Source organism: Budorcas taxicolor, chromosome 6, assembly GCF_023091745.1.
Source record: "Budorcas taxicolor isolate Tak-1 chromosome 6, Takin1.1, whole genome shotgun sequence".
Taxonomy (NCBI): domain Eukaryota; kingdom Metazoa; phylum Chordata; class Mammalia; order Artiodactyla; family Bovidae; genus Budorcas; species Budorcas taxicolor.
Genome location: NC_068915.1, coordinates 66,993,698 through 67,010,833, shown reverse-complemented (window position 1 = coordinate 67,010,833; position 17,136 = coordinate 66,993,698). Strand labels below are relative to the sequence as shown.

The window sequence follows — 17,136 nt, the reverse complement described above, 5'->3', positions numbered from 1 at the left end:
GGATTCTAGGTCCTTGCCCCCCTTGTCCCAAGATGGTCACAACTACTTGCTATTGTAAGAAAGCAAAACCTATCCCTCGCCGGTGCAGTGCTAAGGAATGGTCCTGTCAGCTGCCATGTGGACGGAAATTGCTTTGTGGACAGCATAAATGTGAAAATCCTTGTCATGCAGGTAAAAGGTCATAAGTGTTAGTGTTCCAGCCTTAAGCAGAAGTCAAAGCAGTCTCCATTGCTTTTATGATGTTCCATGCTTATTTATCATTTTGATTTTAGGAAGTTGCCCACCCTGTCCAAGAGTTAGTAGACAAAAGTGTGTCTGTGGCAAACGAGTAGCTGAAAGAAGCTGTGCAAGTCCACTGTGGCACTGTGATCAAGTAAGTGTGTATGCATTTTGAGGAGTGGGTGTTAAAGTCTATCAAAGCATATACAATTAGAAATGCTAGTTAGGTTTAGTTGGATAAAAAGAGAAGAACAGCAACTCAGATGAATTTTATTCATGTTTTAGGAAACTTTTCAACTTAGTATCATTTTAATTACCAGGAGAATTTTTTTTTTCAAATTAACAGCAACTTGTTGAATTTCAGATTTAGTACATATGTACTGTTTCTTGCTAGCTTTTTCTCCTTCTCTTTTCCCTCTTCTTGAGTTAATCCACTTGAGGAAGTAGGGTTGATTTTGTAGCTTGTCTTAGAATTGTCGTGGCTTTAGTACCATTGGAAATCTTTGGTGGATGACCACATGAAACTGTATGTTCCTTTTGCCTTTATTATATTTTAAAGATATACTCTGGCACATAAGAAACGTGTGTGTGTGTGTGTTTATGCACATTCATGATACCGATGTAAGAGAGAAAGCATAATAATATGAGGAATATAAAGAAGTTGCTTATTTGTGATTGAGAAATTATTATGTATACAAAGTCTTGTTAACTTTTAAGTCTTTAGCATTTATTGCATGTTCTAGGTGTGTGGGAAAACACTACCATGTGGTAATCATACGTGTGAGCAAGTTTGCCATGTAGGTGCTTGTGGAGATTGTCCTCGATCTGGGAAAAGGTTCTGTCCGTGTCAGAAGTCAAGTAAGGCTTTCTAAAAAATCTTTAATCAGATTATGATTAATTGTTATGCTAATTATTATATTTTCCCAATTAGTTTTCTCTGGAAATCTATAATGTCATTTCAATAATAATATAAATTCAATATTAGATACCTACACACCTGGGTAACAGGACAATGTAGCCTGCTGGATTAAGAACTCAGATTTTGGCCCCAGACTTCCTGAGCCTCTGAAATGGGTGTCTTGTCAATCTCAGACCAACCTCTTTTCAACCCATCAAAGCACATTGAAGGTGTATCTTCAGCTTCCATCTGAACGTTCTTCCAACTCCCCTATTCTTTTAACCCCTGACCAGTGAAGAGAAGTGATTCAGGGAAGTAAATGTCAATATCCTGCGCTGCATGCTGATAAAACAAACAAAAAACTGAACTAGAGTGATAATAATATGATCTTTGATTATATAAGGGTCACCATTCTGAATAGCGTGCCAACACATATAAATCTGGGTGAGTTAAGACTGTGATGAATATAAGTATTGCAAGATATATTCCTGATTTAGTTCCTTCCTCTGATCCCATTTCTTTCTTTCCTTGCATGAATAAATCTCTGCTAAAATTAAAAAAAAAAAACGAAAAAAGAAAAAGACTAGGCATATCTGGGTTGAAATCCCACTTTCTTGAACTATACTTTTCCCAAGTTAAATGGGGATAATAGTAGTACCTTCTTTATAAGATAATTGTGAGAATTAAGTGATAAAATGCACATAAATTATTTAGGATAGTGGCCAGCACATGAAGGAAACCTAATAGTTATAAACTCTTGCCATTATTCTGTATTAGATTGTAGGTGAATTTAGTTTTGACTACTTTGAGATAAAGGCATATAAGAGTTTCAGTTGACGTTCACTTTCTTGATTTAGCACCAGTACCAGCACACATATTTGTGAGATTATTGCCAGCATTAGTTATAAACTTAATGGCCAATTTCATAGTTTCAAAATCTAGATCTTTTTTTTTTTCATCCTATGAGCTTGTTTAGAGCAATTTTCTTTTTTTTTTTTTTAAATTCTGTATATTGTAGAATTCTTCCTAGTAGTTTCCAGGGACTTATTCATTTCTTTAGAAAAGTATTTCTGAAGTAGTTAGCTCATAAAAATGTGCTTCCTGAGTATGGTAACGTGTCATGTGTCAAATTGTTTTTAAAATGCATAAACTTTGGGACTTCCCTGGCACTCCAGTAGTTAAGAATCCTCCTTGCAATGCAGGGGACCTGGGTTGGATCCCTGTTTGGGAAGTAGGATCCCACGTGCCACAGAGCGGCTAAGCCTGAGTGCTTCAGCTAGAGAGCCTGTGCGCCACAACGAAGATCCCACGTGCTGCAACTTAAGATCTGATGCAGCCAAATAATTTTTTTTTTTAAAAAAACATAAACTTTACGAATATTAGGGGTTGTTTTCATTAAAGTGAACTTTTCCCATTAATTATGTAGATGCAAAAACTCATGTCAGAAAGGCCTGTCATTTAGGGAATCAGAAGTACGTGGCATATTATTAGTGTTTTATAATAATATATGTTATTAATACTGATTTTTTTTTGTCTGCTTCTAGAATTTTCCTTGCCTTGTACAGAAGATGTACCAACTTGTGGAGACAGTTGTGACAAAGTACTTGAATGTGGAATCCATAGATGTTCACAGCGTTGTCACCGAGGCCCTTGTGAAACATGTAGACAAGTCAGTCATCTCCTGTAATAGCTACTTTTTTAACAGCTGTCATAATATGTCAAATGGGATTGTTTTATAATTGTTCTCTTAAACATCTGTTGTCATGATCTAACATTTATTATGATGAAACAGGAGAGTATGCCAGCAGTTAAATCTGCAGTTACTGTTTATTTTGTATTCCTTGGTAAAAGTTTGAATGTTGTCATTTTTAGACTAATGTGGACTTGTTTGTTCTCAGTAGGCATTCAAAGCAACAATGAATTAGGCTTAGTGATGATGGAAAAAAATGCCTAGATGTCATTTTAGTTTTGACATACTACCAGATAATCCAGTTTTCTTGTTTTATTGAAACTAGATGTATAGATGTTATGGTGTAATTAGATATGAGATTTTAATTGTTTTACTATTTAATATCAAGTTTTTCCTAAATTTAATAATAGAAATTCTGTGAAGTCTTTTTGGAACAAGTGTCTTAGAAAATTCAGCCTTTGTTTTTTTTTAAGTCTTTAATACAAAAGGCTCTTAAAACTTTTCTCTTTCATTTTTTAGTAATTATAGAGATAGCAATGTGAAAAAAATCATATCAACAAAAGTCAATAGCGTTTGATTCTTCCAGGAAGTGGAAAAGCATTGTCGCTGTGGGAAGCATACAAAACGAATGCCGTGCCATAAACCTTATCTTTGTGAAACTAAGTGTGTTAAGATGCGGGACTGTCAGAAGCATCAGTGTAGGAGAAAGGTAATAAGCTTGGAAAACTGATTTTTAAATTCTTTTGAGTTTTTTCCTTTTGGGGCCCATGATAAGTGCCATCTTGACTTGTTCCTCAGATATTTAGACATATTCTTTGCTTCCTATATGAAATACTAATAAATATTCTACATTATTGTTTGTATTAGTGGGAATTCTACCACGGTTTTTAAATAACAATGGTGTCCTTTTGTCCTGTGCATAATTCTTTTGTCTTGATTCTCTGGCTGTTTCTGTTCCTTGACTAAAACGTCATAGCAGTGTTAGCAATGTTATTTGGTTTTGTAGAGGCTTAACTTCTGCTGTTCAGATCTTAATTGTAGAAACTTGGTTCAGTATAAGGAGTATTTTATTGAGTCTGTAGATTTGCAGTTTTTTCAAGCCTCTTTTATTATTATAAATTATCCCTCTCTCTCTGGTAAGATACCTTGTTCTTAAATTTATTAAATACAGTGATTTCAACTTTGTTTTTCATAGTGTTAATACAGTAAAGCTTTCCCATCCTTTTGACTTATTCATATCTTTATATTTAAAGTGAACATCTATGCAGAGCACTTAGATTTTTTTAATTTTGTTTAATCTTTAGTGTTTAATTTGAGTGTAGATCATTTACATTTCTTATGATCTTTAATAAAATGGTTGGATTTAAATCTATCATTTTGCTATTTATTTGCTCTTTGTTTCTTTTCCTTCTCTTGTGTCTTCTGTTTAATTGAGCGTTGCTTTTCAATGATTCTACTTTACCTCCTTTATTTGATTCTCACAAATTTTATACCATTTTTTAAAATAATCTTAAATATGTTGTTTTTGCTTTAAATAGGTATCTTTCAAAGAATTAGAAAAAAATAGGTAATCTTTTATATTTATCATCAAACTCATGACTTTTGCCATTTTTCATCCTTTTATAAAGATTCAGGTTTCTATCTGGTTTCATTTTCTTTTATCTGAAGAACTTCCTTTAACACCTTTGGAGTGCTGTTCATGGAGTCTTTCAATTTTTGTAAACTCTAGCTTTTGTTTGTGAAAAATATTTTTACTGTATGATTTTTATTTGACAGTTTTCCCCCCATACATTAAACAATTTTTGTTATCTTTGTTCTTCTGTATGTATCTTTTTTCTTTGGCTGTTTAAAAAGATTTTTCTCCTTATTATTAGTCTTCAGGAATTTATTAGTGATTTCCTTTGTATTGCCTTCTTCATGTTTCTTTTGCTCAGCTTTTGTTGAGCTTCTTGTATTTCTTTATAGTTTTCATCATACTTATGACATTTTCGATCTTTATTTCTTCAAATATTTCTCCTATTCTTTGCTTTCTGACACTCCAGGGATGTATATGTCAAACTACTTGAGGGTCTATAGTTCTAATGCTTCACTGATGCTCCATTTATTATTTAGTCTTTTTAAGGTTCATATTTTATGTTAGCTTATATTGCTTTATCTTTAAGTTCACTAAGTTTTCTTTTGCATTGTATAATCCCATTTTTAATCCCATCATGTATTTTCTCGTCTCAGACAGTATTTTTTCATCTGAGACTTGGAGTTGTGTCTTTTTCATCACTTCCATGTCTGTCCTTTTCATGCTCATGCTTTCTTCTATTGTCATCAGTATAGGTGGATGGGCTATACTTCACATGCCTATTTTAATGTCCTTATCTACTAATTCTGTCATCTGTCATTTTTGGGTCTATTTTTGTTGATTGAATTTTGCTTTCCTTTTGGGTTATTTTTTCCTCCTGGGTCACTTTTGATTGGTTTCCAGATATTAAGAACTTTATGTTTTGTGCTACCATTTCTCCACAAATTCTAACCATACTGGCTTCTTAACCTTGAATTTTGTCTCCTTAAATTGGTGAGACCACTGGACTTTGCTTGTAATTTTTCTCCTTGTGCTGCAGTGTGGAAACTTCCAGGTCTAAGCTTGTGCTATCATAGGACTCACCTTTTTTGTTTATCTCTTCATAGGGTTTCTGTCCAATGTTGCCTAATTGTCCAAAATCTGAAAACTGTTGTTTGATATATTTTGTCTGATTTTCTAGTTGTTTAAAGCAGGAGAGTAAATCTGGTCATTATTGCTCATCATGGTGAGAAACAAACACCTAAAACGCTTATTGCAATGATCTTCTTTTCCCCCATTGGCACTGGGAAAGTGATAGGCACATAGTATTTTTTGGTAAATACTTATTGAATTGAATCAACTATTTTAACTTTTAATTGCCTTTCAATAATGTATATTTTGTTTTGAGCTATTTTTATATTCTGAAACTTTTTCTTAAGTAGGTTACAAACCCGTGTTTCTTTAAGGCAGTTGTAGTCTGTATTTCGTTTCCAAGGTTTGGATATATGAGAAGTCAAGGAGTTAGAGTGGCAGATGAAACTTTTAAGTAATTGCTTTGTGTTCATGAATGAAAATTGGGACAAGTCTTAAACAGCTATATTTCTCACAGATTGAAAATTAAGAAGTAACAAACTAGAGAGTGCTGAAATCAATTAGCCTGTCTCTGCTTCTTTCCTTTAGTTAGACTCTGATTCTTTGGTTTGAAAATAATTGCCCACCTAATTTATATAATGCACTGGCTTTATTATAGTTAACTCTTAAAAATAGGCAGATTGTTTGCCTAAATTGATTGTAGAGTTTGACCACATGCGTTCCCATGGTTAATGTTGTCAGTCTCTGCATAGATAAGTAGAAGAGAATCTCTTATGGAACTATTTTAAATTATAGAATAGTTAACTAAAGGGCACATAAATTTAGTTTGATTTCACAAAATTAGGTCATTGTCTATTTAAACTTACAAGTTCATAGTATAATGTATTCTACACAAGAATGTTAATACTCTTGAATATTCTTATTCTTATAGTGAAAAGAACAATCTTTTGATTTCCCTAATTTCTGTGAATAACTAGTAATGACATTCATATTATGTATGATTTTCAAATTATCTGTTCTTTATATATTGCTTTCCCTTCAGTGTTGCCCTGGAAACTGTCCACCTTGTGATCAAAACTGTGGACGGACTTTAGGATGTAGAAACCATAAGTGTCCATCTGTCTGCCATAGAGGTAAAATTTAATAACAGCTGTAATTTTATGTTTATATTTACATAGTGCTTTATAGTTGATAGAGAGCTTTCACATTTATTACCTTACTCTTAACAATCTTGAGACGTTAGAGTAGTCGCTAGTATCCTTATTTTATGGTCGAGGACATTTAAGCTGAAGAGGATTCAGTGATTTCCTTAGGGAATTTTCTAGCAAAGCACCATAGCCAAGATTTGAACCCAGGCCTTCTGAATATAAACTTTAGTTCTTTCTGTAATACCATATTGTTTCCTTTCTTCTACCCAATCTTCCCCATATAGTTTTTAAGCTAGTAGGTTTTTCAGTACTATTTTGAATTTTAGACATTTATATGAAATTAAGTTTAGTAAAGGAATGAATATATTCTTTCCAGTGAGTCTCAAAATTTTTTATCTCAAGGCCCTTTTACACTCATTTTGGACCCAAAGACCTTTTGTTAATATGGGTTTTATCTATTGATATTTATTGTATTTAAAATTAAAATGTAACATTATTTTATTTAAACATAGTAATAACCCATTACATCTTAATACAGTAACTTTTTTGCGTGTGAAAAATAAGTATTTTCTGGAAAAAAAAATTAGTGGGAAGAATGGTATTTTGTATTTTTGCAGATTTCTTTAATGTCCAGCTTAGTAGAAGATAACAGGATTCACGTATCTGCTTCTGCATTCAATCTATTGTGATATCCCTTGGCACATAGCTTCTGGAAAATTCTAATCTATGTATAAGAGATCTGGCACACCACCTGAAAGGGTCTCAGGAGTCCCTGACATTGAAAACTGAGTTAACTTTACTCATTTGGAGTATGTTAGTATGAAGTGAAATCTCTGGAAAGATAGTATATGGTCTTGGGAAGAGCATGGACTTAAATTAAGAGGTCTGAGTCAAGTTTGAACTTAGTAGCTGTATGACCTTGGACAAACGACTATACTGTTTTTTTTTGTTTTTGTTTTTCTTTGGGATTAGGTGGATGCCAAATATCTCTGTTAATGTCTTCGTCCTTTCAGAAATCTTGGAAGGTGAATGACATTAGTGTTGTTCTGTGTAAGGAGGAAGAAGGCAAAGACTATTGGCCCAAGGTTATAGAACTAACTAGTTACAGAGTCAGGATGTGAACCCAAAACATCAATAAGTATTTTTGAGTGTCTTCTAAGTACCAGGCACCGGGATTACATGAGTGAATGATTTGACAAAGTACCTGCTTTTATGGAACTTATTTTGTAGTTCTCCCTTAATTAGAATAAAAATAAATAAATTAGTACAGAATATCAGATAGTGACAAGTATAATAAGAGAATTAGAGTGAAATTAAAATCGTGTTAGTGGAGATGATATATACTGCTTTAACCTAGTGTGGTCAAGTAGGATGATGTGTGAGGGGGACCCTGAGAGAAGTAGGGATCAGACGCTGTGGAAATGGGGATGGGGCGGTGGGATTGCAGATGCCTTAGGACAGAAACATTTGAGAGGACTGAAGTGACTGTCCAAGGAGATGAGGTCAGAGAGAGGGTGGGATAAAGGACTGCTGAGGAAAGGAGAATATGTCTAGGGCCTCAGAAGCCACTGTTAAAACATGGCCTTCACTTTAAGTTGAAAACTTGACTGGTTGTATGACCATCAAAGAAATTAGATCAGTAGTTGAGAATTTTCTCACCAAGAAAAAAAAGGCCTCATTGATATTTACACATGATTTTTAACAGATAAACATTTAAGGTATATAGAAGTTTAATCTCTTTGTAAATTATTTGATAGTATATGTAAAAAAGGATTGTGCCCCAGCTCATTATGTATCTTACAGAGAAAGAAAGAGAAAATTACAGGTCAATCTAACTTATGAACATGTTTGTGAAATTAGTTTTAACCACTCAAATCCAGCTAGGTGGTATTAAGATATCCATGCAGTAATATATGGTTGGTTTAAGATTAGTAAATCTAATATGTTTCCACTACATTAATAGACTAAAGGAGAAAAGAGATCATTTTAGTAAATGTCTGAAAAACCGTTAGTAAAATTCAAAATCCATATATGATGAAAACTTAACCAGGAATAGAGGAGAGCATCGTTAACCTGATATATAGAGTATCTGCAAAAAGCATAAAGCGAGCATCATACTTAGTGGAGAACTGTTGAAAGCATATCCCCATCTTGTACTCCTTTGAAGCAGATCCCATAAATACTTCAATATGCATCTCTAAAAGATGGATTCTTAACCTGAAAATAGTTAATCTGTTTCTTAATATCAGCAAATATGTGGTGTTCACATATCTTGTTGTTTCATAAATAGCTTTATTTTTTTACTTCAGTTTGTATGACTCGGAAATCCTACTAAGATTGACATTGTAGTTGGTTGATGTCTCTAAAGTCTGTTAATCTGTAATTTCCCTCTCTTTTTATGATTTTCCATCTTTTTCTTTAGTCACTTTAGAAACTAGATTGCTTTATACAGTTTATAGAGTCTGGATTTTTCAGAATGCATCTCTGTGGTATTATTGAATTTTTGGCATTTTCCTCTGTATTTCCTATAAACTGTTAGTGGGACTAGTGGTTTGATCAGATCTAGGTTCAATTATTATTATTATTGTTTGGCAGAATGTTTATTTTAAAAAAGCTTATTAGCCCCTAACAAAATTTATCTTAATGGAAAGTGTATGAAAATACCATTGTACAGCTCTTACCACAATTGCATAAGATATGTAAAATCATTATTTTATGTCATTTCCCATTATTCTAGACACCTTCATAATCTAAGTTATACTGTAAGTCATAGGAAGAGCATGCTGTCTGCATGTTTGCATTGTGAATATATGAAAGTTCAGTGTGTAGTTCTTTTAAGTTTAAGACCGTCTATGGTTATGGTTCCAGAATTATTGGGCTTTTGACCCACTGGTCACTATAACTCTATGCTCCTTTTTCATTAAAAAAATACTGTAACTGAAGTTATTTTAGTTTATCTGTCATGTTGTACTAGTGTCTGTAATGGGTTCATTAGGAAGACTGTTGAGGGAAATTATCCCTTATTCTCAAGATTTAATTTAAAAAAAAGAAAACTAATACTGAAGTTTAGGATGGCAAAAAGACGTTTGATAAGTTTCTCTCTGAATTGCTGAAGATGAATGAAAATTATCATTGTTAAATGTGGAAATTGATACAATGTGCTGAGTAAGAACAGACATAAATATTGCTATTAATTTTTAAAAAATGTGACATCTAGTCATTCTTTTGGAAGGAACAAAATAAAGTTTGTTCAGGTGAGTCAGGATGACTTGGTTTGCGTTACCATTAAGATAATACTTCATTGGATTATACTTACCAAAACTCTGAAGTCTAAGTCTGGTAATTTGTATGATACATGTGTGTTTTTTCTCTATGATGTTTTTTGTTTTCTTTTTCTGTGGTCATTATTTAACTTATTAAGTATTTTAAACTTTTGTTTGTTTTGAACTTACAGAATCTTTAACCAGACTATTTTTTATCATTAATCTGTTTTTTATTAGGTTAACTGCTGTTCAGTATTTTGCTTGGTCCTGACACCTAGGCAGCGATGTCTTGAGATACTTACTTCCTAGTTGAAGACTCTTTATTCCTTTTTTATTATTTCATTTTTAATGGGGTGCCCTACTGGGAAAACAGAGTAGAAAGAAAGCCCGTAAGAGAATGTCAAAGCCTTGGGGAGAACGTATTAGCCCATTTTAAAAGATTTCTTTTCAGTTGGTTTTGTGTGTTTCTACCAACCCATAACAAAAGAAGGTGAAAAACTAAAACTCTAAAGATGTTCCCTTTTGAAATATTTAGAAGAGAATTATTTGGAATTATAGCCTAAAATGAGATTTTACAATTTAGTCTTTTCTCAGAGCATGAGTAATGGAAAGTTGACTGTACTTGTTAATAATCTGATGAAAGAAGTCTCTCATATTGGGGAATTTATCTTAAAATAATGTACTTGAATAAATGTATGTATGAAATTAAGCCAAAAAGATTATTGCTAACAGATTTTCCAAAGACTTAGCTCCATTTTGCTTATATAATTTTAATAATGTGTTATTTGTTACTTAGAATAGAACTTTTAGCAAATTCTAAGGAAAATTCTAAAACTTTTTGTTGAAGTACCAGTGTAGATACAGAGAAGTATACAGATGGCAAGTGTACAGTTTGATGACTTTTTATAAACTGAACCTACCCATATAACCAGAACTCACATTATTAAACAGAACATTACCAGCATTTCCAAAACTATTTTTGTGTCCTTTGTAATCATCATCCTGATTTTAAACAAAGTAGATTTAGTTTTTCCTGTTTATTTTATGTAAATGGAATCATACTCTTGGTGTCGAATTTCTTTTGCTCAGTGTTATGTGTGAGGTCATTCATACTGGTTTTATTCTCATAGTAGAATCCCATTGTGTGAATATACTAAACTTATTGATTCTGGTGTTTATGGGAATTTGGATAGTTGAGGAACTTTCTCTTTAAGTTTCAGACATTTTTTTTTTTTTTCAGGTAGTTGTTACCCTTGCCCAGAGACTGTAGATGTGAAGTGCAATTGTGGTAATACAAAGGTGACAGTACCCTGTGGCCGAGAACGTACCACAAGACCCCCCAAGTGCAAAGAACAGTGCGGGTTAGTACAAAGCTCTGCACAGACTTACATCTGTTATCTTAGAGATTTAAATTCATATCGATTTTTAATTTTGTTAATATTTTCAGTTTTGCTTTAATGTTCTAAAATATTAATATTCACAATATGATCATTCTGTGTGGAATCAGAATATATATACAAATAAATAATTGCACTTTAGATATAATTGTTCAGTGATCAAAGTAATTAAAAAAAATTGTATTTTATAATTTAGTCGGCCACCAACTTGCCATCATACAAGTCAAGAAAAACATCGCTGTCACTTTGGTTCTTGTCCTCCATGTCGTCAACCTTGCCAGAAGGTTTTGGAGAAATGTGGTCACTTATGTCCTGCTCCATGTCATGATCAAGCATTAATAAAGCAAACTGGCAGGGTAAGAGAACAAATATTACTAAGAGATAATGCATTTCTCTGGGTTAGGTTTTCTTAATTTTACTTAGTCATACAACAAGCGATGATTAATTACTTGAAAGTGAAAGTGAAGTCGCTCCGTGGTGTCTGACTCTTTGCGACCCCATAGATTGTAGCCCACCAGGCTCCTCCGTCCATGGGATTCTCCAGGAAGGAATACTGGAGTGGGTTGCCATTTCCTTCTCCAGGGGATCTTCCCGACTCAGGAATCCAACCCAGGTCTCCCACATTGCAGGCTAACCTCTGAGCCACCAGGGAAGCCCAATTAATTACTGGGTATTAAACACTGTGATAGGAGCTGGGTCATAGGTATAGGGCTTCTCTGGTAGCTCAGCTGGTAAAGAATCTGCCTGCAATGCAGGAGACCCTGATTTGAGTCCTAGGTCGAGAAGATCTGCTGGAGAAGAGATAGGCTACCCACTCCAGTATTCTTGGGCTTCCTTGGTGGCTCAGGTGATAAAGAATCTGCCTGCAGTGCAGGAGACCTGGGTTCTAACCCTGGGTTGGGAAGACCCCCTGGCGAAGGGAAAGGCTACCCTCTCCAGTATTCTGGTCTGAGTCCATGGGGTTGCGAAGAGTCAGACATGACTGAGTGACTTTCACATATGGTTTAAGACTTGACCTTCTGTCTTTAGAAGCTTACAGTATAGAAAAGAAAAGAAACCAATAAACAAATGTTTGTAAGAACAGCATAATAGTCATTTTATAATCATGCAGATGAGTTTGTGGGTCCTCCATATATGGTGGTTTAGGGTTATAAATATCTCCTAATTTTTTCAAAGATTGCTTCACACATTCAGCAAATATTTACTGAATTCTTACTATGTGTTAAGCATTTTTCTAGGTGCTGGGGAGATAGCAGTGAACCAAACAATGGAGGTTAAATTCCATTGGTGGAATTTAGATTTTGTGATTCTGTTTTGTTTTGTTTTGTTTGGGCTTATAAGAAGTGGAGGATGCTATGCTGCCTTCGTTCTGTTATTTAAAAACTGCAATCTGCCTCAATTTTTAATATAAATGTGTTAGAGGGAAACAATGTAGTGGAATTTAAGGATGTAGTAAAATATTTCAATAAGCACAATTTGTTGATTACTTGAAAAAATTTCAACCTGCTTGAGCAGAGGATTTTTGGAACTGTTTTCTTAGATTCTTAAACTGGCCATACAATTTAATTCCTCTGACTTAAAATTGGTATGTATTTTACTTGTAGCACCAGCCTACAGGCCCTTGGGAACAGCCTTCTGAACCAGCATTTATTCAGACTGCATTGCCTTGTCCTCCATGTCAAGTTCCTATTCCTATGTAAGTATTAGAATTTTAGCTTTTTTTTTCTTTTTAATTTATTTTTGTTGTGGCATGTGGGATCTTTAGTTGCAATATGTGAACTCTAATTTGGGGTATGTGGAATCTAGTTTCCTGACTTGGAAACTTGGGCTTTCTGCATTGGGAGCAGAGTCTTTAAGATCTTTTGACATAGTCCGAAGCATATCTTAAGAAACTTCTCTCCTTTTTCTTTTTGTAGTTCATTATTATTTCAGGCCTAACCTGTAAAGTGGGCTTCCCTGGTGGCTCTGGTAACCTGGTATCTCTTCCCTGGTAGCCTGTAAAGTAGTCTGTCTTTCTGTTTCATTCTTTTCCAAATATATTTTGCATACTGCTTAAAATATTCCTCTAGATAACTTTTTTTGAGTCATTTTCCCCAACTAGCGTTTTAATGGGTCAGTTTAGCCACTCCTACTCTTCTTTTGGTTACTGTTTGCATGGATAAATGGACAGATTCTTAGAAATACATAACTGTACTGAAACTGACCCAAAAAGAAGTAGGAGATCTGAGTATAACTAGTAAAGAGAGTAAATTAGTAACAAAAACCTTACCACAAAGAAAACCTCAGGACCAATGACTTCACTGGTGAATTCTATCAAACTTTTAAAGAGTTAACACCAGTGTTTTACTAAGGAGGGACAATTCCTGATGCATTCAGTAAGGCTAGAATTTCCCTGTTAAAAAGAAAAAGACAGGAAAAATACAGTCCAATATCCCCTTTTTAATATAGATACAAAAATTTTTAGCTAGATATTAGCAAACTAAATCCAGCAATGTACAAAAAAGAATTACATACCATGGCCAAGTGTGTATATTCCAGAAATATGAATTTGAATCAACCTCAGTCATTCATTCATCAATGATTGATTAAAATCAATCAGCTTAGTTCTTCATCAGTAGAGTAATAGGCAGTTGATAGATGCAGAAAAACATTTGACAAAATCTGACACATTTTCTTGATAAAAACACTCAACAGTCTTGGAGTAAGAGGGAGCTTCCTCAACCCAATGAAGGATAGCTATGAAAAACCCATAGTTACCATCACACTTAATGGTGAAAGATTTAAAGGTTTCACCCTGAATATCAGGAAGAAGACTAGGATGTTTGTTCTGCCACTTCTGTTGAATGCTTTACTACAGATACTAGCTAGAGCAATTAGACTAGAAAATGAAGAAGTAAAACTGTTTGGATTTTCAGATAACATGATCATGTGTATAGAAGATCCTAAGGAATCTTTCCAAAAATTATTAGAGATATTAAATGAGTTTAATGAGGTTATAAGAATCATGAATATACAAAAGTCAATTTTATTTTCTATACACTAACAGTGAACAATCTGAAAATTGAACTAAGGAAACAGTTCCATTTCCAATAACATTAAGAAGAATAAACATTTTGTTTATTTAATAAATTTGATAGAAGAAATCCAAGATTTCCACACTGAGAACTATAAAACGTTGGTAGAATTTAAAGAGGACCAAAAACTATAGTACTGACATCAAGATAGACATAAAGGTCAAGTGCATAGAGCTGACAGCCCAGAAGTAAATGCATACATTTATGGTCAGTTGATTTTTGGCAAGAGTGTCAGAATAATTAAATAGGGGAAAGAATACTTTTTGTAACAAATTGTTTGGGGACAATTGAATATTCACATGGAAAATGAGCTCAAATTCTTACATCACAGCATATGTAAATAGTAACTCAAAATGGATAAGAGGCCTACAATTAAGGACTAAAACTACTAAACTCTGAGAAGGAAACATAGAATAAAATCTTTGTGTCCTTGGGTTAGGGATTATTTTATTAGATATGACACCTAAAACATAAATAAGAGAAAAAATAAATTGGAGTTCATAAAAAGTAAGTCAGAGGACATTATCAAGAAAGTGCACATTAAGGACACTATGAAAAAATTGAAGATAGCTCACAGAATGGGAGAAAATGTAAATATATATCTTATAGGAGTATATTATCCAGATTATGTAAAGAATTCTTAGACTGAGAGACAAAAAGACTAATAATCCAATTTCAAAATGGTCAAAAACTTAGAATAGGTGTTTCTTCAAAGATCTACAAATAGATAATTAGTACATGTGAAAAGATGCTCCATGTCACCAGTTAGGAAAATATACATCAAAACCACCAAGAGATAGCATTTTATACCCACTAGGAATGCTAAAATAAAACAGACATATGATGTGTTGGTGAAGATGCGGAGAAATTGGAGCCGTTATGCATTGCTATTGGGAATGTAAAATGGTGTAGCTACTTTGGAAACAGTTTGGTAGTTTCTCAGGAGACTAAACAGAGTTACCATATGACCCAGCAATTTTGCTTTAGATCTATACCCAGGAAAACTGAAAATATATGTTCTCAAAAACTTGAACATGAATGTCCATAGCAGCATTATTACTAATAGCCCAAAAAGTGAAGACAACTCAATTGTCTGTCAACTGATGAATGGATAAGCAAGATGTGGTTTAGTCATTCAGTGGAATATCAGTTCAGTTCAGTTGCTCAGATGTGTCCGAATCTTTGTGACCCCATGGACTGCAGCATGCCAGGTCTCCCTGTCTATTGCCAACTCCTGAAGTTTACTCAAACTTGTGTCCTTTGAGTTGGTGATGCCTTCCAACCATCTCATCCTCTGTTGTCCCCTTCTCCTGCCTTCAGTCTTTCCCAGCATCAGGGTCTTTTCAAATGAGTCAGTTCTTTGCATCAGGTGGCCAAAGTATTGGAGTTTCAGCTTCAGCATCAGTCCTTCCAATGAATATTCAGGACTCATTTCCATTAGGATGGACTGGTTGGATCTCCTTGCAGTCCAAGGGACTCTCAAGAGTCTTCTCCAACACCACAGTTCAAAACCATCAATTCTTTGGTGCTCAGCTTTCCTTATAGTCCCAATTCTCACATCCATACATGACTACTGGAAAAACCATTGCTTTGACTAGACAGACCTTTGTTGGCAAAGTAATGTCTCTGCTTTTTAATATGCTGTCTAGGTTGGTCATAACTTTTCTTCCAAGGAGCAAGCTTCTTTTAATTTCATGGCTGCAGTCACCATCTGCAGTGATTTTGGAGCCCAGAAAAATAAAGCCTCTCACTATTTCCATTGTTTCCCCATCTATTTGCTGTGAAGTGATGGGACCGGATGCCATAATTTTAGTTTTCTGAATGTTGAGTTTTAAGCTAACTTTTTCACTCTCCTCTTTACTTTCATCAAGAGGCTCTTTAGTTCTTCACTTTCTGCCATAGGGTGGTGTCATCTGCATATCTGAGGTTATTGATACTTCTCTTGGCAGTCTTGATTCCAGCTTGTGCTTTATCCAGCTCAGCGTTTCTCATGATGTACTCTGCATATAAGTTAAATAAGCAGGGTGACAATATACAGCCTTGATGTACTCCTTTTCCTATTTGGAACCAGTCTGTTGTTCCATGTCCAGTTCTAACTGTTGCTTCCTGACCTGCATACAGATTTCTCAAGAGGTAGGTCAGGTGGTCTGGTATTCCCATCTCTTTAAGAATGTTCTGCAGTTGTTTTGATCCATACCGTCAAAGGCTTTGGCATAGTCAATAAAGCAGAAGTAGACTTGTTCGTGAGTGTCTAGGAGTCTCTGGCTGAGATGTGGGTTGGCAGTGGCCTGCTGCAGGGCTGGGAGCACCGAGTGTAGCAGTATATGCATGGGACCTTTTGAAGGAGGTTGCCATTATCTTCATTACCTCCACCATAGGTTGGCCCCAGGTAAATAACAGGGAAGGAACACAGCCCCACCCATCAACAGAAAATTGGATTAAAGATTTACTGAATAGGGCCCTGCCCATCAGAACTAGACCCAATTTCCCCCTCAGTCAGTCTCCCCCATCAGGAAGCTTCCATAAGCCTCTTACCCTTCTCCATCAGAGGGCAGACAGACTGAAAACCACAATCACAGAAAACTAACCAATCTGATCACATGGACTACAGCCTTGTCTAACTCAATGAAACTTATAAGCCATGCCATGTAAGGCCACCCAAGATGGATGGGTCATGGTGAAGAGTTCTGACAAAAGGTGGTCCACTGGAAAAGGGAATGGCAAACCACTTCAGTATTCTTGCCTTGAGAACCCCATGAACAGTATGAAAAGGCAAAAAGATAGGACACTGAAAGATGAGCTC

The 17,136-nt window shown here is 34.7% G+C and overlaps 1 protein-coding gene across 1 annotated transcript in view; it reads left to right on the top strand.

Annotated features, from left to right (window-relative positions):
* Positions 1–17,136, top strand: part of NFXL1 (nuclear transcription factor, X-box binding like 1) — a 54,242-nt gene that overhangs the window by 10,773 nt on the left and 26,333 nt on the right. Inside the window, exons 6-14 of the mRNA XM_052642181.1 lie at positions 10–171; positions 273–373; positions 963–1,077; positions 2,662–2,786; positions 3,394–3,516; positions 6,494–6,584; positions 11,103–11,223; positions 11,456–11,615; positions 12,864–12,955. Of these exons, the coding sequence (XP_052498141.1) occupies positions 10–171; positions 273–373; positions 963–1,077; positions 2,662–2,786; positions 3,394–3,516; positions 6,494–6,584; positions 11,103–11,223; positions 11,456–11,615; positions 12,864–12,955 (1,090 nt within the window). The remainder of the gene's footprint in view (positions 1–9; positions 172–272; positions 374–962; positions 1,078–2,661; positions 2,787–3,393; positions 3,517–6,493; positions 6,585–11,102; positions 11,224–11,455; positions 11,616–12,863; positions 12,956–17,136) is intronic.